The following is a 21,693-nucleotide window of genomic DNA, read 5'->3' as shown; positions in this document are numbered from 1 at the left end:
TTATGGCAGTGGGTAACATGAGCAAGTAACTGAAAAGAGCTGATTTGGCACTTCATAAACCCATGCTAACTTCGACTCGCCCTCCTGCTGGTCATAACCCCTCAGAGACCACTGGTTCACTTATAAAAGAATACTATTTTATAGGGTGATTTAAGAAGCTCTGTGGAGATAATAGTTACACTAGCAATCTTTAAAAATAATGGCAACCTCCCCCCAAAAACTGCATGGGTGATTCTATTCTGCAGCTGGGTAGACAACCACTGAACTGAAAAGTGATGAATTATTCTCTTCCTCATCCCATAGCTTGATCCAACTACCTACCTTCTCCTGGTTGACTGAATTTGTTACTAAGTGGACTGCCACCACTAAAATGGAGCCTACTTTCAGCTAGACTAACCAAGTCCTGATAATGCTTCTACAGATCAACATCAGTCATTCTCTCAAACTTCAGGTTGGACCCATTGCACAATGCCCTCAATCTCATTCGAAAGGAAAGTTACTAGAGATCTTAGTATTTCTACCACCTACCTACAGCCCAAACTTCCACATATTTATCTACCCATGTCTTCCCTCCTGAAGAAGCTACTTTGTTATACTACTGATCTCAGTATGTTTGTTTCTCAAACCAAGAACCTGAAAGTTGTGCCAGACTCCTCACTTTCCTCTTTTCCACTATTCTCATATTTAGATGGTTTCTTCTCTATTTTAACTGTTACAAAAGTTAGTTTTAACCCAGATGTCTTCTAAACTCCAAAACCATATAGCTACATGACTTGCTATTTCTTGCATTTTATACTGCACCCATACTTTTCCTCCGTTTCCCGTCAGTGGCATATCATAACACAAGCTCTAAGTCATCCTTCCCCACCTAGTCATATCCAAACTTCCACTGACCAATTTTGTCTCCTAAGTCTTTCACTAAATCACCGTTTCTCTACCTCTATTATCCCCACTATCTCCCTATAGTTGAAGACTTAATAGCGTCACTACTTTACACCATTTATTCTTTTCCGTTTAATCAGCTGCCAAGATCTCTGAAATACTAATCTAATTGAGACACTTCAGTGATTCCACATCATTCTTGGGACAATCTTCAATGTGGTTTACGAGCCCTGCAGAGTCCTGGCGCTTGCCTATTTCTCCAGTCCTATACAGAGGCAATGTTCCTCACTCTGTTAGCCAAAATGGCATCCTTTCAATTCCTACAAATATGCTACCTCGTGCAAAAGGCCTTTTACATAATCCTCTTTGCCTAGAACGTACTTCTCTTCCCTCTTCCACCAAGTTATGTCTTATTCTTTCCTCAGGTCTCAGTGGAACATTAAGTAAGTAAACTCTTATTTTCTCTAAGTTTTCCAATAAGCTGAATGCAGATTTTTGAAAGGTAAAGAATGTGTATATCCGTTATCTGGCATTGACAACAGCAGTTACCTGGAACTGATATAACACGAAAATCTAAAAACTATTTTAATAAAATATAAAAGGGAGACTAAAGATAGGAAAAGACAGCATTAGAAACCATTTCTAGTAACATTTCCTGTTCATGGTAATGGTTAGGAAATAAAACTAGGGGATTGGAAAAATTGTCTACAAATCCTTTGTTTAAAAAGCCTCCCCTTTCACTAAGTTAAGCCTTGACTGACTCCTATGGAGTTTTGTGTGGCACCTGTTCCTAATAATCTTTTTTTTCAAATACCCTTTGCAAGTTTCAATGAACTCAAATGCAAGTGAGGATCAATGAATGAAATCTTCTTTAAAATGTAAACACATAACAAAGAATAATACGGAAACTAACAAAACCTGAACCACAATTTTAACTAGGATGTGGAAAAGGGAATTTGTTATTTTTCATATGGTCATTTTAACTGTTTAGAACTGCTACTTTCAGCATACTTTGAAGCATACAGGTGAAAAATCTGAGGCCTAATACCTGGCACAAAAATCCTTATTGAAATCACAATTTGTTACTGTTTTAAAAATACTCTATATTGTTTCCAAGCTAGCAGCTGAAATACTTTGGCTGTGATCTAGAGATATTTTTGATTAAAGTCTAATAAGGTTAATAATCCCTTAAAACTAGATAAATATTTTCTGAATCTTAGATTTAAGAATAAAAGAGCCTAGAAATTTTTAGGTTTCTAAACCTTAATTTTAGCCAGTACCATTTGCTTTAAGGAACATCAAAATACCAAATAGTAACCAGGGTGCTGACTTAAAGTACAGACAACAGTCCAATTTTTCTTATACTGTATACTGCCAAGATAGATATCATCTTTTGTTCAAGTGTTCAAATCATATACAATGATTAACAAATTATAAATCAAACAAAAAGGACAAACTGCAAATATTATCAAAACTGAGTTTTATTTTCAATACAAGATAAATACCATGCTTGTTCCTAGTGCAGTTTAAGGCCAACAACGGCCATACAGCAAACTGCTGAACAATCACCTAAATGCTAAAGAAAGAAAAGACAGAACGTAAACATTAAACACAAAATTGTAATTACAAACATTTTAATAAAATGGAATGAGCTTTCTAATAGAAGCTAATATGGAAATCTAGTTTTCATGGACACCAAAAAGATGTCATTTTCATCAAATATCACCTTACCTTTGCACAGAAATCTTTTTGTGAAGTCACCATAGTCAATAGCTAAAATTTTAAGACTTTCTTTGGCCTTCTGATATTAAACAAATTATTTACAAACCGTGATTCAGTAATTCATGGATACTGGCAATATGATACAATTTTTTTGTTAAGGGCTTTCCATTAAAAATTGTAAAACAACTTTGTAAGGCTGTATAAGGCTGTAAACTACTTTGCTAATATACCATGGGATGAAGAGGAAGAAGGAATAATAGACCTTTTTTTAAGGCTAAAGTCATCAATGTTATAGATGCATTCCTCGGAATACACTATGATTTACCCCAAAGGATCCTTTCCCATTAAATGCCACCTGAGTACTACAATTTTCAAAGTAAAAAAATAAACATGAATTCACCATTGTATTTTAAAATAATTTAACTCACAGAATGCTGAGAAGTGTTATGCAGTAACAATGAAACAAGAAAAAAACATCTTGAAAATGAAATGTTTTTACTGAATGCAGGGTCTGTTCAATTATGAAATTAATGTAAAACATTTACACCCATGGCAGAGTTTAGGATACTCCCACATGAAAAGCTTTCCATAGTATCTACTATCCGCAGATACCATTTCAAGATTTGTGTGACTTCAATTAAGTTCTACCTAATATTTTAAAAGACTCCATTACAATACGTTGGTTAATATAGCAGGAAGTCTTTAAAATATTAAAATCTGTCTATAACTACCCAAGTCTTATACGTCCCATACAAAAACCATAGTAGCTGCATACTCAAAGTGAATACCAACCTGAAATTTTAAAGAAACATTGGTTAAGACAAGCCTAAATCAATCTGAACAGGATACAACTACCGGAATATTTTGAATACTCATAAAAATTCATATTGCTTCTTTCTAATGCCAAGAAAGAAGACTATAAGAACTTCCTCCCAGAAGCCTAGACATTTTAACACGTTTTCTATTTCAACTTACAATGAAACTTAAATCCTGAATGTCTTGATTTCTCTAAATCAAAAATCTCACATTACAAACACAAGGAATGCTATATGTAAGGCCACATCTTAATAAATTTATAATTTTTGGTTGAATATTTATTAAAAAATTAGTCTAAGGCTTCTAAGAGTCAAGTTGCTAAAAAAAAATACACCAGTGTTTAAACTGAAGATTAATGTAAAAAAACAAAAAAACAACAAACAACACACACTTTAAAAACAGAAAAATAGAATGCTTTGCTACAAAAATCCCACTTAATATATTTTAGCACAAAAATGTCTAACATGTACAATGGATAAGCGTGCATTTAAGTACATACAACTATGGGAAACATTTACAGACGGCTATGGGATGCAAATGAACTTAATGGATTAAAGTTTAAAAGGCAGTTTCTGTAAAACACCAAGAATTCTCAATACTGTGTTTTCAGTAAGGTATCAGGACACAAACTTTCTCTTAAAATAACAAGCTAAAGCTTAAAACACAAAATTGGAGTCACCTTATAAAATACAGAAAATGCAATGATCATTCAGGTAATGAAAACCAAAATGTCAAGAGCACTCCAACAGAAAGTCTTGTAGTAGTAGCATCTCATTGTATAAAACAGTATGTATTTAGGTTATTGGCACATTTAAATACATAAGGGAAAGAGAAAGTCTTTACCCTTCCAACAACTTTCCCCCTTCACTATAAAATGTTATACAACATTCATTAAAACCTTCATGTTTAAGAACTGACCTTAAAAACTAGTAAAAAACAAAGCAATATTCTCCACAGGAGAATTAAATGAAAATAACACCTTAAGCTACAATCCATAGTTATTTATAAATTGTAGTTAACTGCTTAAGACTATTTTGATAAAGGGGACATGAAATGGACTAACTACGATCCATAGCCATTGCAACTTACTCCAAGTCTTGCTCATGAAAACTGACAAAATAAACACTTCCAAACTTAAACTGGAATATTCTTTCCACAACATACGTCCTTTAACTAGAAGCAGCACATTCAATTCAAAGTGTTGCTTCAGAAGCAATACCATTCAGGTGCTGCATCACTCATTCGTACCTTTACTGGCTGAAAAGGAATGTGACTGCATAGCACTAATAAATGCTATGGTTTAAAATTAAACTCAAGTTTGTTTTCATATCCACTGTTTAAAAAGAAATGAAAGGTCTCTGGGACACTTTCTCTCTTTTTGGTGTTTGTGTAAATATTTATCTCTTTGGATTGTTTTTACACATTAAAAAAAGGGTGTTTTTTTTTCAAATTACATCAGCCCATAGACAACAGAAGGAATATAAAAAATAAAACAAGGCTTGCAAGTTTTACCTTTACAGCTATACATTCATGTGTTATCAGGTTGAGAAAGACTGCAAAACTCAATTAGTCAAACCAAAAAGTTTCCTTCTGACAACACTTAAAAATAATGGACTAGCAGCAAGCAAGTCTAATACACTCACACTGTCTGCAACAAGTCACGTTATGAGATCAGCCACGCGGGGAGAAGAGTGATATAGAAAGAGCAATTAAAGGGTTCCACTGATAAAAAATGAAAAGGTAAATGAAGGATTTAATTAGTACAAAATTTCCAGTTTCAAGTTCAAACACAGTTAGATTTTTATGATTCCATTTTAAAATTCTTCAGAGAAAATTTTATTCTCATGGACATTTACTTACCTTTTAAGCTTACTATTAACTAATTTCCCTTGTAATATGTTTATGTCCATCCTTCTTTGCATTAGGGCATTGTAATTAAAATATAAAAAAGCTAGGAAATGCATAAACTAACAACACCTATACACAAAACAAGAAAATCATTTTGATACAACTCTCAAATAATGTTAAAAAGGCAACTACATTGTCAACAAAACACTTGAAAAATTTGAGAGCAAACAGTTCTGATAAACATCAATGATTCCATGCACAAATACTCTACTCACAAAATGTTTTAAAATAAAACTGGCAATCATGTGAATAACTTCAAACAACTAATTTTGTAAGACCTAGTGTGACAGTGCACAAGATGGAAGTAAAGCACTACAGTGCAAATCTCTGGAGGGCTTCTATAGTTGCATATGGCATAATATCTACGGTACCTAAAAATACTTCAGTATTTTTGGCTATACTTTTTAAAAACCAATGTGTATTATCAGATCTCTCAAAGATAATCAGATCTTAAAAACATCAAAAGCAAATTATAATTTGCTTAAGGATCTTAACTCAAATTTCTGAAGTAGTGATTCAGAATGACCTATCTCTAAAAATGTCTAATCAAGGTGACACTGCCTATGCTGATTTTGCAATTAAGAACATAAGCTAGCCAAGTGCTTAGGGACCAATATGCAAGGCAGGTTTGAAAATAATCTTTAACTTAGCATGAATCAATATAGATTGCATGAGTATACACAAAATTCCTTAAACTGGAGATAAAGTACACCTATAATCTCCCATTACACACACAGGAGAATATGACCCGATGTTAATAAACATCAGACCCTTCAGAAATCTATAGTTACTGAAAAATAAACTAAGGCTCTCTACTTAAATTTGTCTGCTGTATTTACACTGCCCATGGCTTCAAAAATTAACCACAAGCACTATCAATATAAAACCACAAATAACTACCGCATCAAGTCAGAACTGTCAAAATTTCTTCAATGCCAGCAGTTTACAATTAGGCATTTCAGTACATCTGTGTGGTAAATAAGCTGCATTACTGTAGCAAATAATGTATGGTTTTGTACTACAATGTTAAAACCACAAAATTTTTTGACCCCTAACACATTGACTGGATTGCTATGTCTGTGAAATTTCAATTTACAACTTTACATACCATTCAGCAAAATCACAAGCTAACTAGGTAAAAACAGCTAGAAAAGCAGAATATAGAAATATTAAATATCCATGTAATCACCTATTCTAATATCAAAATCAAGGGCAAGAGACACTTAATTAGTATGTTTAATTCACTGAACGCAAGATTAGATCGATGCATATCCAAAAATGCTATTGCAATGCTTTTTTAAAGGACAGTATAAATGTCATAGTAACATTATCTTTAGATATTGCTGAACACAAGACTTTCCCTGAGGTGTAAACATCAAATAACTTGAACAGCTTTACACATCAGCCCCATGAAACAGTTTATTACAACACTACATCTATTGTAATCAAAGTGGTGCTGTTTACAGACATTATCATATGAACATTTTTAACAAGAACAAACTACTATAAAAACAAGCATTTACTTGACATTTTTCCAATTGCTTGCACATTATAATGGCCAAAATGTATATAACCAGTAATAAAGTTGCAAAAGCTATAACTTTTTAAATCACACAGGTTTCCTTCAAATAAAACAGTTAAGCAACATAAAAAATAAAAGTAGAGCTACTGGTTACCATTTATGCAGATTTGCTTTATTCAGATCTATTCCTGTTCATTTTATCCATGAATCCTTACAGGTTCAGTTCAATCACAAGAAGCAAACTGCTGGACAAGCGTCATGTTTCCCTCATGAAGACTGTTTTGTCTTGGAAGGTGTTCCTCTTCCTTCAGCTGTAATGTGTCAAAATTTGTGATGTAGATTTTGCTATTCCCCATAATACATAGAAAAACGCTGGCTTAACTATACATACACAAGTCGTGCATCTACTTCACTGTTACGTAATCTAACACAAAGTAAGAATTAACTGAAACAGTAGCTGCTTTTGTGGTGGAGAAATGCTCCCAATTTCTGTGATGATTGAAACTGAAATATTCTGATTTCATTCTTCTTAGATGTTATTGCCTTATAAATTTAATCACTGAAACAAATGAAAATATGGCAGCTACTGTTTCTGTGATGATGGAAACATTTTTAAGTCATTTTCTAAAGTATGTATACTACAAAAATAAACGGAAAAATACTTGAATGATTTTAATGTAAATATCTTTCATTCAACCACATTTCAATTCTATAGAACGCATTAACAATTAAATGCGAACTTAATATAAAATGCAATAAATTATTTTACAAATTAGTTGTATTTATTTGACAACATACAGGAACGTCTGCAAAAATTATAAATCAACCGGTACTCCATGTTACAAAATTTATAAATTAAATTTATAAATATATACTTCAGTATGCACATTTAAATATATATGACATCCACGTACAAATCTTTAGACATAATACAAATTTAAAACAGTTACTTTGCTTTTGCTCTATTCCACCTATATTTAAATACCTAATGTAATGCATAAGTAACCAAAAATAATCTAAGTAAGAATCTACAATGATAATTTTCATGGAAAACCCACATAAAGAAAAAAAACCCCAATAAATTTGGTAAACTAAAATTTCAGGAATACATAAATATGTAAACTTCAGGTGGATTCACAAAAGAAACATTCAATTAACCTGGATATAAGTGATAACTGAAACAGCGTATCTTTATAAATTCCGAGAGGATTTCATTAAGATGATTTAAGAGGCAAAAGAGCTCAATATTTAGTGATATTTTACCATAAAAATCGAAAATATTTTGCTCTACAATTAAGAGTAATTAACATTCTGCTCAAACTATAAATTTTATCTTATATGTCCTTTCCTCCCCACTAGGCTGTAAGAATCTTAAGAGCATCAGCACACATATGCATTCACATTGCCTAGCAGTAAAAACCGTAATTTTATAACTGCAAAAGGAAAAAACAATGTTATAGTCCTGGACTTCTCTTTTAAATAGTTTTTATTTGCCCACATGTTTCAAAGAGATACTTAAGCCACTTTTAATGTTACTTGTTATTGTACCTTTATCTTATTGTTGATGAACCTTTTTGGTAGAATTATTTCATGAAAAAAAAATCTAGAAAGGCAGCTTTTATGTATTTTATTTTCACTATTTGCAACGCACTTTTAAAAACTAGTTATTACAGTATTAAAGATAGACAAGGAATATGTTCTAGTCTGAAAAGAAATGGGTAATGGGAAATTCATAAATCTTACTGCAAAAGAATGCTATCTCCCTAGTTTTTTTTTGTTATGCTGAGAGGGATAAGTCATTAAGATCAAGTCATGGTGAGAGAAACAAAAATAACCAGCCCTTCCAAAAAACATATGGCACACACTGCAACTTTTTATCATTTATTATTCCAATGGAGAATTTCACTACTTTTAATGTAGGAAATCCTGTTTGTGAAATTATAACACACATCTTTTTCCAGGGCGAATGCTCTTATCTTCTGCTTGATTATACTTTATATTGATAGTTAGATCTTTACTATTAATAAGCCTCTCATTTTCACCATAGAGACATAAAATCTCGGGGATAGTCTGACAGTTTTCATTTCTATTTCTAAACACTTCACATTTATCCATTTGGAAATACAAATTTTACAATCTCAAACGGAAGCAAATTTGAAGGCAATACAACCATTTCCAATAATCCAATTCAGTGTGAGAGTCTCAAATTTCTAAGTAGAAATCTACATAAACAAAGATATCAAAAAAGCTTAAAAGTGACAAATACATTCAATGCTCTTGTTTTCAGAATACCATTTGGTCAAATCTTTTCATGTCAAAGCCACACAATTGCTTTAGCTATCAGTTATAAAAGAAAGGCCTATGTTAACAGTTGTTAAAAAACTAAGAAGACAAATGGAATCTGGAGCTCTTTAATAAAGTCTGGATAGTGAGCACTAAATAAAATTTCAATACAGGAAGCATCTGGATTTTGAGATAATATAAGATCAAATCAATACTAACAACTCAAATTATGCGTTTCTGTTAAAAACTTATTTAAGCAAATTTGTTAGCCATCAATATTTCTCAACTCATGGCAAATTTATCCTTCAAATAAGATTCAAATGTATATTTCACAGTAATATATTGAATTTAAATAATTCTAATATAATTTTAGAGTTGTACTTTTATTAACTCAGTGAAATAAAAATCACTTTTATGTGAAAATTTCTCTAACGAATGAAAATGGGGTGAGTAAAAGAAACAGAAATATCTAAATATACCGTGTTTCCCCGAAAATAAGACCTAGCCAGACAATCAACTCTAATGCGTTTTTGGAGCAAAAATTAATATAAGACCTGGCCTCATTTTACTATAAGACTGGGTATAATACAATATAATACATAAATATAGTATGTCGGGTATAATATAATGTAATATAATATAATACCAGGTCTTATATTAATTTTTGCTCCAAAAGATGCATTAGAGCTGATTGTCTGGGTAGGTCTTATTTTCGGGGAAACACGGTTAAGTTAAATCTTTTAAAATTAAAATTCCTTCTTGTGTTGAATAGAACATATTACACAAAATTATGTTTATTGTAGATGTTTACAAAAAATTCCCTTGCTACCAAAACATTTTGTATTTTCATCTTTCTACCTTTGGAGATGGTACTTACCTCATTTTAACTAAAACCTTTTATTACACTATAAAACATACAAGATTGTTGCTCTAGGCAGTTCACTAAACAGTAGACATAAACTTCATCACAGTCAAAGAAAACTCAGCTTTGCCCCCAAAATTTCACAAAATGGACATTTCAAAATAAATTGTTAATGTGACTTAGAATTCACTGTAAGAGTTAAAACATGCTACCACAGAAGGCAAATTAGTAAGTTTGGATAGCATATATGGCAACCATAACCCTTTTGTTATTAGATTTTCTTTAAACAATGCTAACTAAATATTTATTCAAAACGTTATTTATTCAGAACAATCTAATTTACAAACTAAAACAATGGTAATAATTTCACACTGAGATGAAGGTGAAAGAGCAAGATGACTCACATTGGCATGGAACTTTTTTTTTTTTTTTAGCAAGAAACACTAATCGTTTGTAAACAAAACCATATTCTTAAACCACAGTGAGCAAAAACATACTACCATCCATTCAAGGAATCACTTCCTACCATCCTGTTACTTCAATTAAGATAGCTGTGTCGTCAGAAAGGTTTTACAAATAATATTAAAAGCAAGGAAAATTAGAGTGAAAAAAGTAAGAGCTAACATATCCAAATGAAGCAGAATAGTTAGGATATATGGGAAAACACAGGAATGGACAATATTAGGCAGAACTCAGATGATCTAAGAGTTGCATAAATAATTTTTAAATCTTATTACCACCAGTATCATTCATCAGGTAATTAAGAGTTTAGTTTTCACATAAGCTTCAAAGTGAACACTACCTCGTACAGAGATGAAACATCTTCATATGTAAGAAAAAACTTGTTTCTTTGGCTTTGGTTTTCCCGAATTAATGAAAAGCTATAAACTGAGTAAGAAATGCAAAAAACCCTAAGTATTGTTCAATAACAACATCTAAGATCATGATATTTATGGTGTAAGTAACCATACAACAGTGTAGTTATTTGATCCTTATCTTATACATGATGCTTAAAAATTTTATCAAAGAAATGGATAATTTGAGAACACATGAAACCTCATATATCAGAAAAAACTGAATTGTTAACAAAAATTTGCTGAGTAAGGTTGTTCCAAACAAGTAATAAGCAGAACACAATCTAGAAGAACTACGAAAATAAAATTATTTCTGTCAGAAGTATACAATCTTAAAAGACTGAGCTACTTTTGTTTTGCTCAGAGTGGTCTGAGAATAGAGGCAGAAATTACAGAATATGAAGCACAATATATATACATACCGAAATTTTACAATACTGATATTCCCATTGAAATATTATCTATTTGAACTTAATACTGTCTGCTTTTAGAAAAACTAATACATTTTTTAAATGAGAGAATGCAATTAACCAACAGTTACCAACAGTTTAAACACAAAAAAAAATTAAGATGGGACAGACATTAACAGTTTGCCAACATCGTTTCCAGTTAAATTAAGAACTTGCCTTTTAGCCATTCATCATCACTTTAATAATAGATTACATTGTTTTATTTGTATACAGACTTACTGACATTCACTTTAGCTTCCAAGTTACCCTTATTCCATTAAGTCAATTTAAGATTTACATGAAAGCTCAAAAGGACTCATATTTAAAAACTTCTAAAAAAGGTCAACAGACCTTATTGTTATGGTGATTAAGATGTGCAGATAGTTGTTTTAAAAAGTTTTCACTTGACTGTATTTAATCCCAGTCCCCATCCCTTTATTCATGTCTACACCCGCAATAAATACTATTTAGTATAGCAAAGGTATAATATTCCACGATAACAGAATTTTTCACACTGGAAATGCTTATGTAAAATTTTTGCTTGGATGAAGGCACATAACAATATTACAACTCAATTCTGATTAATGTACAAACAAAACATGGAAATTTTGGTATGGTACATATCAGTGATTAAGAAAAAATGTGAACAGTAGTTTGCAAGTTAGGAATTCATAGTTAATGTTGAATGTAATGAAACTCAAGCCATGATATAGTTAGGTGTACCCATTACTGAAATGTAATGTTAGTTAATTCAAAGTATTTAAAATTAACAATGAACTTTTCAAGAAGGAGTTTACTTGGCTTACTATTCTAGTTTAAAAAGAACCAGTAAGAAAACTCATTCATTAACTTTGGGTATAAACTGGTTCAGAAGCCCCTTGATGGACACACCCAATTTTAGAGATGACTGAAAATGTATGCTAGTCTCATTACCATACCTTCAGTAACTAGAAGCTGGTTGATAATTGACAAAGTCTAAATACAAGTATAACTCATAGGACCTGTATCTTACTTTTATAAATGAAATGGCTAATATAGTTAAGCATTTCATGTAGTAATTTGGCCACAATTAACCTAAGCAACTGACGGACACTGAGAATTGTTTTGTAAGATGAAATCAGATCTATTCAACCCAGGGGTGGAAAAAGCTACATCTTTAAAATTTAATGTTTTAAATTTACATGATACAATATTCAATTCTTACTCATATCTAAAAAAAAGTCAATTTCACTAAGCTAATTGTAAAAGTGAAAGATGTTTTGCATCATATTAAAGAAACGTTTTTTAAGAATTTCTTATATTAAACTCTACAATACAATATGTGGAGGACTATTTTAAAATTAAAATTTTGATAAATATTCACAATGCATATTCAAAATGCAAGGAAAAGTATTAAACTGGCCTTTTCACTTCAAAAGCCCTTAAAACTGTAAATAATGTAATAGCTTATTGGTAAACCATACGACTGTATTACATGCTTATTTTCTAAATTTTATTATCCAAAAAGGATCTCATTTGCTAAAACGTAGTTTAAGAAACCACTATTCTATCACAGAACTATACACTTGATAAACTCATTTTGCCCATTAACAATTTAAATACTAACAATTACCATGACTTAATTTTCAGTGTTTCCCATGATTATGGAAAATAACTGTGTAAAGAATAGTTATCTATAAAAGGTTTCTTTTAGCTTAATTTAATTTGAATGTCACCAACATATAAAGAAAAAATATTTGTTTACAGAATAACCTGTGTCACATGCACAAGCCTTATAGTGCCCCCTTCACATGAATTAATGCTGTTCACAAATATAAAAATAAAATTACACGTGAAAATGAAGTATAAACAGACAACTCTTTCCACTTTGTGAAAAATGTACACAATAAATAGTTTTAAAATACAGAAAAAAAGACAATGATTATGGTTTATGAATGAAACATCAAAGAAAATTATTTCAAGGTTATTATAACCTGGGTTGTATGATTTGATACAATTTAAAACTCTTAGATATGGAGTACCCTAAACCCATTTTAATTGAATAAGTTTCACATCTTCTTTGCAAATTAAAGGATACTGCTTCTTTTCTTTTAAAAACAAAAAACAGATGCCAAGAAAAATGTTCTTTCTAAAAAAATTTTAAGTAGAAAAGCTCTTTCAACACTGAGAAACCATCCTCGTGGCATTATAAACTATTATAGTGTTAAATTTTGTTTAAAAGTTTTAGGGATAAATGAAGTTAGTTCAAGGAGAGCAATTTTAAATTTATTTTTAAAAGCCCAAGCACATTACACATATATGAATTAACTCTCTGTATTTTATATTTTAAATCATATGCAAACTATGTATATGATTAAGAGAATCCAAATTTTTACATTTTAGAAGTACACAATGAGTCCTCTTGATTATTTTCTTGCTTTCTTAAGACCCTTAACAATCTGAAACCTAAAAGTTATAATTCAGCAATATTCAAGGATAAGAGGTCAAATTTTTTACCTGTTATTTCTTACCCGTCATTTGTCTCTGATGTTTCCAGAAGATTAAATTCAGAACAAGTAGTTGATCATTTACAATGTAGGTATATACTGTATAAACAATAGCCTCGGAGTTATAATTGCTGTTAATAATGCACATACTAAATGCAACAGGAACAAGGAATACCCACCTTCTAACGATGACGATACTCGCGCTCTCGGTCACGTTCTCGGTCCCGGTCTCGGTCTCGGTCCCGGTGTCTCTCTCGTTCTCTGCTTCTCTCTCTATAATAATCATCATGACGATCTCTACTGCGGGATTTATGACGCCGACTCTTTTCTCGTGATCTACTATGGTCCCTCTCTCTTGATCGTTCACGTCTTCTAAAAGAAATTACTGGATTAATGCTCTCCATAACTGGACAGCTTAAAAAGATATTTAATATTTTGGTGTTTAAAAATACCTAAGGCAAAAAATTATTTATAAATGTAGTTTAGACATATGATATGTTGAACTGTCAATAATGATTTACCAACTCACCTACAGGCATGAACTAGAAATTCCGTTTTTTAAAAATATTCACTCCAAAATTGGGAACCAGACACACCAGGGCAATACATATCATCCATTATATTTATTATAACTAGGTCTAAACCAGACATGTAGTGTTTACCGAATGAAAAAACAAAAAGGTGAAGGAGAGAAAATTCAAAGGCTTTGTCTGTTAAGCTAAAGAACCTATCGAAGGTAGTTTAGATATAAAATTCATGAAATTAATATACAATGGACTTAAAAACACAAAAATTACCACCCATTAAAACAGGTTATCTAAACCTATATTTAAGTTATCAATTTTACATTCCTAACTATCCAAAATATGATACTCCTCTGAGAAACTTTCTAATAGTATATACAGTGTTTCCCTGAAAGTAAGACCTAGCCGGACCGTCAGCTCTAATGCGTCTTTTGGATTTTTGCTCCAAAAGACGCATTAGAGCTGACGGTCCGGCTACGTCTTATTTTCGGGGAAAGAGGGTACATTTGCTGGGAGGGCTGGGGGATGTGGTGGGAAGCAAAGGAGAAACCTAGTAATTATGATCACAGGTAAAATCTGGGATACTATTCATATTATAATTTAATAAAAAGAAATGTTTCATGAACCAGCTTAAAAAAACAAACAAACAAAACAACCCACAAGTAATTTACCCAAGCATATTGCCTAAAATACTTTTAGAAACTCTGCTATTCAAAATTTGAAATTTACAATAAGGAAATAAAAATTGCCTATTAGTTTAAATGTCTATTTTATATTATTGCACCAGACAACTAGATTTAGCAAACATTATTAGGTGCTCACTTTGTGGACTTAAAAAGTTAAAAAGAAGATATGTAAGATATGGTGTTTAGCTATGACAAATTTCTTCAGATACAAAGATCCTCACACTAGGTCAAAAGTTGGGAACCATGACAAAGATAAGCTCCTTTTCCTTAACTTAATGAAGAAGACTCTAACACCAGATAAAGTAAACAAAAGACAGATCTAAAAATATCATGTGAAGATTAAAGATCTACCTTTCCAAAATGTGTACTATTTCAAGGTTAGCAGAATGCTAAAAAAAAGGAATTTACCTAATTAAAAAACTAAGAATAGATCACTCATTCACTAACTCCCTTGTTCAAAAACATTTATCTAGCACCCATTCCGTATCAAGCACTGTTTAGTCATTGGAAATAGTGTGAGAGTCACTACTGAAAACAGCATGGAGGTTCCTCAAAAAATTAAGAATAAAGCTACCATACAACCCAGCTATCCCTCTTCCAGGTATCTACCTGAAAAATTAGAAAACACTTACTCGTAAAAACATATGTACCCTTATGTTCACTGCAGCATTATACAGAGTAGCTAAGTAACGGAAACAACCTGAGTGTCCACTGATGATGACTGGATAAAGATGTGGTTCATATATACAGTGGAATACTACTCAGCCACAGGGATGAAGTACTGCCATTTGCGACAACACAGATGGATATTTAGAAAGTATCATGCTAAATGAAGTCAGGCAGAAAAGGACAAGAACCTTATGATTCGACTCACGTGTGGGATATAAAACAGAAAGCAACAAATGAACAAAATAAACTCATAGACACAGACAACAGTATGGTAGTTACCAGAGGGGAATGGGGGTGGGGGGAGGCTGAAGAGAGTAAATGGAGTCAAATATATGGTGATGGAAGAAGACTAGACTTTGGGTGGTGAGCACAAAATGCATTTCACAGATGATGTATTAAAGAGTTGTGCACTTGAAACTTATGTTATTAACCAATGTCACCCCAAATAAACAAATACAGAGGGTGCGGTGCCAAAAAAATGTATACACATTTTAAGAAAGGAAAAAACTATTAAAATTATGCTGATGGTAACCACTTTGAGCGCCTCTTGTAACTACAGAAGTCCAACATGACTTGTATTCATCTTTTGTTATCGGTATATATTATTATAATTTTAATAGTTTTTTCCTTTCTTAAAATGTGTATACATTTTTTTGGCACCCTCTGTATACCGTAGTGAACACTACAGATAAGGCCCCTTCCATCTTTCAACAAGTATAATGAAAAAACAAATGTGAATTAATTATAAGTAAGTATAGATTATGGTAAGTACTATGAAAGAAAGAACAACACAACAGGATAACCTGGAAAAAGACCCCTCCCCCACCTACCCCCCACCAGAAGCTAGACTGAGTTGAGGCATGAAGGCAGCCAGCTATGTGAAGAACCAAGGAAAGGGCTCCTAGCATAAAAGAGTATCAAATACAAAAACAGAGAGATGATCAAGCGCTTGAGGTGTCAAGAGGAAGAGAAGGGAGACCAGTATGGCTAAAGAAGTGAGCAAAGCAGGAGGTACACAATGAGGCTGAAAGACAGACCGGAACTATATCACACGGTGCCTCAACGTTTGCAGCCTTATTCTGAGAGTAACTGGAAGCCTTTAAGGGTTCTAACTGCTGAGTAAACAGTAATAAGTACAATCAAAGTTCTATTTAAAATTCCCAAACGTAATAGTTTTTCCTGTTTGTAAAGTAGCAGTTTTAAATAGACATGAGACAGGAAAGTTTTACCTTGATCCAGAACCATAAGACTTAGATTCAATTCCATGAAGGCAATCTTGCAAAGAGCTAATGAGAACTTTGCAACGATCATCAGCAGATACTTTGGACTGTTTAATTAAAGAAATTGCGGTTACCAATGTCTCAATCGCACTCCCATAATCACCTGTAAGGGGACAAAGAAGGGTTGAAATGAAATAAATGTTATTTTCAAAATACCACCAAACCACCTATGGTGATAAAGCATTTCACAAACAGAGCGCACTTTAAAATGACCACAGAAGATGTTTTAGTTTTTTTGTCTTTCACCATTTAGAAAAGGCTTTTAGGAGTATGTGCATGAAATTAGCACAATTTATTGTTAAAGCTGTGTGAAGCAGGTATCACTTTGTAAATATGATAATAAATGAGCTGCCATAAGGTTCCTGAGCCATTAAATATCAGGGCAAAGATTTAAATCTACACCTAAAATTTTTAAATTGGGGATTTTTCCATTATACTGTGACAAACAACTTCCTTCAATGCTTTTTAAAAAGTACAGGTAATGACTTGGGAATATAAAAATCACTACTATATGTAAATGATCAATCTTCAACACTGTACTTAAGTTTTAGGTCATTCCTAATAACATAAATAAGAAATATTAATACAGAAGGAAATCTACAAACCAGCACTGGCATCAGACACAGCTCTTGAAATAGCACTGCTTGAGATCGCCCTATTTCTATTCATGATTTCTTCAAACTCAGCTTCACTCAATGGCGTTCTTGCAGTATCCATTTCCCTATAAAATCAAAATAAACCTTATTATCTTACTCAACAAATTTTCTAAGTTAGTTTTAACAGTATAAAGCAATTCATACTGGTTGCTTTTGACAAGTGCCTTAGAGCTTAGGAAGTATGCTATTCCTCCTACAAAGAGAACAAATCTAAGCAAAATTTTCTTATACCACTGTCTTATAGCTAAAATAAAATAGCAGCTTAAAATCTTGCCTTTCTGAAGGCCAGAAATATTTAAATATCTACAACATATTTTTCTGTCACATAAAAACATAATTGTTTTGATGAATATACATTCATATTTCATGTACAAAATACATACATATATACATATGCATAAATGTATATATAAACAAAAAACATTGACTGCAAAAAAAAAAATACAGCCTACATAATCAAGAGCAGGAATTTGGTTTCATTCATGTTTGCATCCTCTAAGCATAGGGCCTGACTCACACAGAAGGATAATAAACGACTGATTAATAGAATTTCAGGAGGGACAAGATCTTAGATGATGCTTGCCACCGAATCCCTAGAAGAGTTTCTGGAAAATAAAAGTTACTAAGTAAGTGCAAATATTTGTTGAAAAAGAATAAATAAAATGCCAAGATTTTCTAAAGCTGCTTAACAACTTTAAAAAAGTGCACATGTACAGTACAGGAAAAGGTAAACTTTTTGCCATCTTAGTTACTGTAGGTAGGACACTGAGTTGAAGCAAGCAATAGCCAGCCGTTCATGCTAATGAAATAAGGAAATAACTAATCTAACCTTTTGCGTGCTTACAAAGTTAATTTTATTCCCAAAACTTTATAAACATCCCAACCAAATTACATGTTGTTCAAAAATCCAAGTATGTCAACTAAATGCTGACTTGTCCATCCTATTTCTACACACACACACACACACAAAAAAATCCCAGGTAAGGTAATCAGTTCTTTTCCCGATAAAAACTAGTCAATTATACCCCGCACCCCCCTGCACCCCCATTTTAATCTTGAAAATTTGACACTGGATATGAGAATCAAATTTTATCCTGTCAAACTAAGTCACCTAACCCACTCCTATACACTAAGGGTAAACACTTGATATGTAGTCGCTCACTGGAATTGAAGTGACCAGGAGAAAATCTGTACTATAGCTTAGCAGGTATAACATTTGTTTTCTAAAGAAAACAAAGCATTTTTGGCAATCACAAAGATGTGACATCTATGGATAGGTAACTGTCAATAGACTCTATTTACAATATCAAATTTACTGCTGGGGGCCTGTGCATTTGTATGAAATTAGGCAAACGTTCAAATCCATCCTGCAGGACATTATCAGACAAACTGAAATACAAAGTAGTGTAATACTGACAGTTAAAGACTACAAAATCAAATGATAAACTCAAAAGAAATTGAAGGGCAAATTCAAATACTTCTTGGAGATTATAAATACAGCTCTCCAAATTATGATGAGTACATAGATAATTTTTTAATTACTTTGGAAGGGGGCTAAGAGATCACTCAGTTCAACAGGAGTTTCCTCTCAGCTTTTTTCTAAGGATCACCATTATTTTAATTTTCATAAAGCCTGTGTTTTACCAAGCCTTTGTGTACCCAAATATCCTTATAAATTATTGTTCCAATTTTAATGAAAAGTTACAATTTGCTACTCAGGACTCCCAATCAGCATGAGATAATCTATAGCACTTATCAAACTGATCTGATTTCTAAAACAATGAAGAAACTTTAGTGTTCTGTGTAGTGTCATCAATTAATAAATGAGATTCAGATTTAAAAATCTTAAAAATAACTTAAGTATTCTACTTGCTCGCTGAAATTATACCTTACTTACTTATTTATGGCAGACATGATGACCCTTTATCCTTAAACTTTATTTTCATTTTATGTATTTTTTTAAGATAATAAATTATCTTTATTAACCTCTTTTAACTTAAGAAATGATGGAAGTAAATCCCCAAGATTTAGTGACTTGCCCTAAACCACATGGTGATGTAAGTGGCAGAGATCGATTACTCCCAGCCAGGTTCTGTATATTTTTCATTGTATCATACTGCCTCTTCTAACAAGAGAAAATAATACAGAAAATTAAATATATGGAGAAAAGGCTATCATTTTATAAAAACCTCAGTAATGGAGCGTTGGATATCTTTTAGCAATCTAATACACCAAATCTACTTTCAAAGGTCCATTCTAACTTACCTTCCAGGAGGCCCATAGTCGCCCCTATCATATGGGGGAGGTCGGCCATACGGATCTGTTGGTGGGGGACCCCGGCTATCTGATGTAGGCATGCCGCTGTTAGTTGGTGGAGGAAAGAAAGCTGGGTTCACATGTGGAGCTGGCGGTGGAGCACCTGGAGGTGGTCCAGGAAGATGCGGAGGAGGAGCAAGTGTAAGGGGTGGCCCCAGAGGGCCAGGTGGGCGAGGTGGAAAGGGGCCTGGAGGTGGAGGTGGTCCCTGTTGTGGAGGTGGTGGGCCAGGAGGGGGGCCGTAGCCTGGAACTGGAGGTGGAGGACCAGGTGGCAGCGGACCCAATGGAGGCTGCCCAAAAGGTTGTCCAGGAAAGAGAACTGGCGGTGGAGGGCGATCTCCTCGATTAGGAGGCCCAGCTAAAGGAGGAGGCAGAACCTGACCAGGAGGTGGAGGACCTGGTGGGCCAGGTGGGCCTGGAGGACCTAAGGGTGGGCGTGGTGGAGTTTGTCCAGCTATGGAATAAAGGGGGAGAGAGAAAAAACACACTTTAATAAGGTATTTTAACTTTTATGCCAAGATTATACTTTTAAAGCATAACTCATAGACCAAGATTCTTTCTCTTTAAATAAAACCCATATGGTAAATGCTACACTAACGACTACAAAGGTGAAGTATATCCTTACACATTTAACTACATCAATTTACGCTTAAGAAAAATTATTGCAACAAAAACTTTAATAAAGATTACAATGCTTAGAGATAGTTTCCATCTTTCAGCATAACACATTTCTTACAGTGAAATCACCCACCTTATATTCTACTCTGATGCCAAGCTAGAAAGTGAAACAAGGAAAAATGGTCTTGAAAGGATTTTTTAAGAGGTAAGATAATAAGACGGATGTAAATATTCTATATATAAGTCAAGCAAGTTTGGAGAAAAATAAAGACCTTTTAGGCCAAAAATGGGTATTTCCTCTATGCTGTGCCCCATATGCCATGGAATCCTAGTATCCAGGAACAAAGGCCGAGTTCCTTTAACAAGATGCTTGATCAAATTTCCTGGATTCCAAAAATAGCATAACAAGGAGAGTAAGTCACATTAATAATGCATTACTTGAAAAGAGAGAAAAGGAAAAGAGGTATTAGGTAGACACATTATATCCATGGTAATTTAAAAAAAAAATTTTACCTGGAAAAGGTGGGGGTGGCCCTCCTGGTCCTGCTGGCCCAGGAAATCTGTCCCCACCGGGAACAGCCCCTGGAAAACGGCCCCGTCCTCTACCACCTTGTGGAAATGCTGCACGTGAACTGCCTCCCGGAGGACCAGCTTTACCTTCCCCAGACATTTGTCCTGATTGTGTAGCTGCAAACATCCAAATACTCATAAATAGCATTTATTAAAATAGTTCTATGAAATGTAGCCACTGTTATTAGAAACAATTGCACCTCAAAATTCATTTACACTATACATTAACTTATAGATAGATGCCTTGGGCCTGTCCAAACTACATAAGAAGTACTGATTAGGAAAACATTCACATCTATTTAAGTTGTTTTGAAGTCTCAAAATATAAGGCATAAATGTATTTCCAATGAGTAAATAGTTACTTTCAAAAGACCAGTAGTACTCTGCAGCAGCCAAGACCAAAATTCTCCAACAGAAATCTGAATTTCAGTAAGCACAGATCATTTAAATTTTGTAACATATTTTTTAGTTAAGTCTTAAGTGCTAAAACATTAAAAGAAAAACAACCACTTGAATTTTTGTAAATTACATGATCATCCATCTTATCTCAATAAGCGATTACATTCATAAGTGTGTAATGGCAAATCTTT

At 33.0% G+C, this 21,693-nt stretch overlaps 1 protein-coding gene across 4 annotated transcripts in view; it reads right to left on the bottom strand.

The window, feature by feature from the left end:
* Positions 1-2,345: 2,345 nt before the first annotated feature.
* Positions 2,346-21,693, bottom strand: part of CPSF6 (cleavage and polyadenylation specific factor 6) — a 33,189-nt gene continuing 13,841 nt past the window's right edge. Inside the window, exons 5-11 of one of the 4 annotated variants that reach the window (XM_033116534.1) lie at positions 21,047-21,220; positions 20,806-20,916; positions 19,865-20,369; positions 17,549-17,664; positions 16,893-17,046; positions 13,964-14,156; positions 2,346-7,161 (exon numbers count right to left, since the gene is read on the bottom strand). In XM_033116534.1, the coding sequence (XP_032972425.1) occupies positions 13,967-14,156; positions 16,893-17,046; positions 17,549-17,664; positions 19,865-20,369; positions 20,806-20,916; positions 21,047-21,220 (1,250 nt within the window). In that variant the 3' untranslated portion in view covers positions 2,346-7,161; positions 13,964-13,966. The remainder of the gene's footprint in view (positions 7,162-13,963; positions 14,157-16,892; positions 17,047-17,548; positions 17,665-19,864; positions 20,370-20,805; positions 20,917-21,046; positions 21,221-21,693) is intronic. The other 3 variants (XM_033116535.1, XM_033116536.1, XM_033116537.1) reach the window with 3 other exon arrangements.

Source organism: Rhinolophus ferrumequinum, chromosome 10 (genome assembly GCF_004115265.2).
Source record: "Rhinolophus ferrumequinum isolate MPI-CBG mRhiFer1 chromosome 10, mRhiFer1_v1.p, whole genome shotgun sequence".
Taxonomy (NCBI): domain Eukaryota; kingdom Metazoa; phylum Chordata; class Mammalia; order Chiroptera; family Rhinolophidae; genus Rhinolophus; species Rhinolophus ferrumequinum.
Note: the sequence above shows the minus strand (reverse complement) of the source record. Positions and strands in the feature narration are given on the sequence as shown.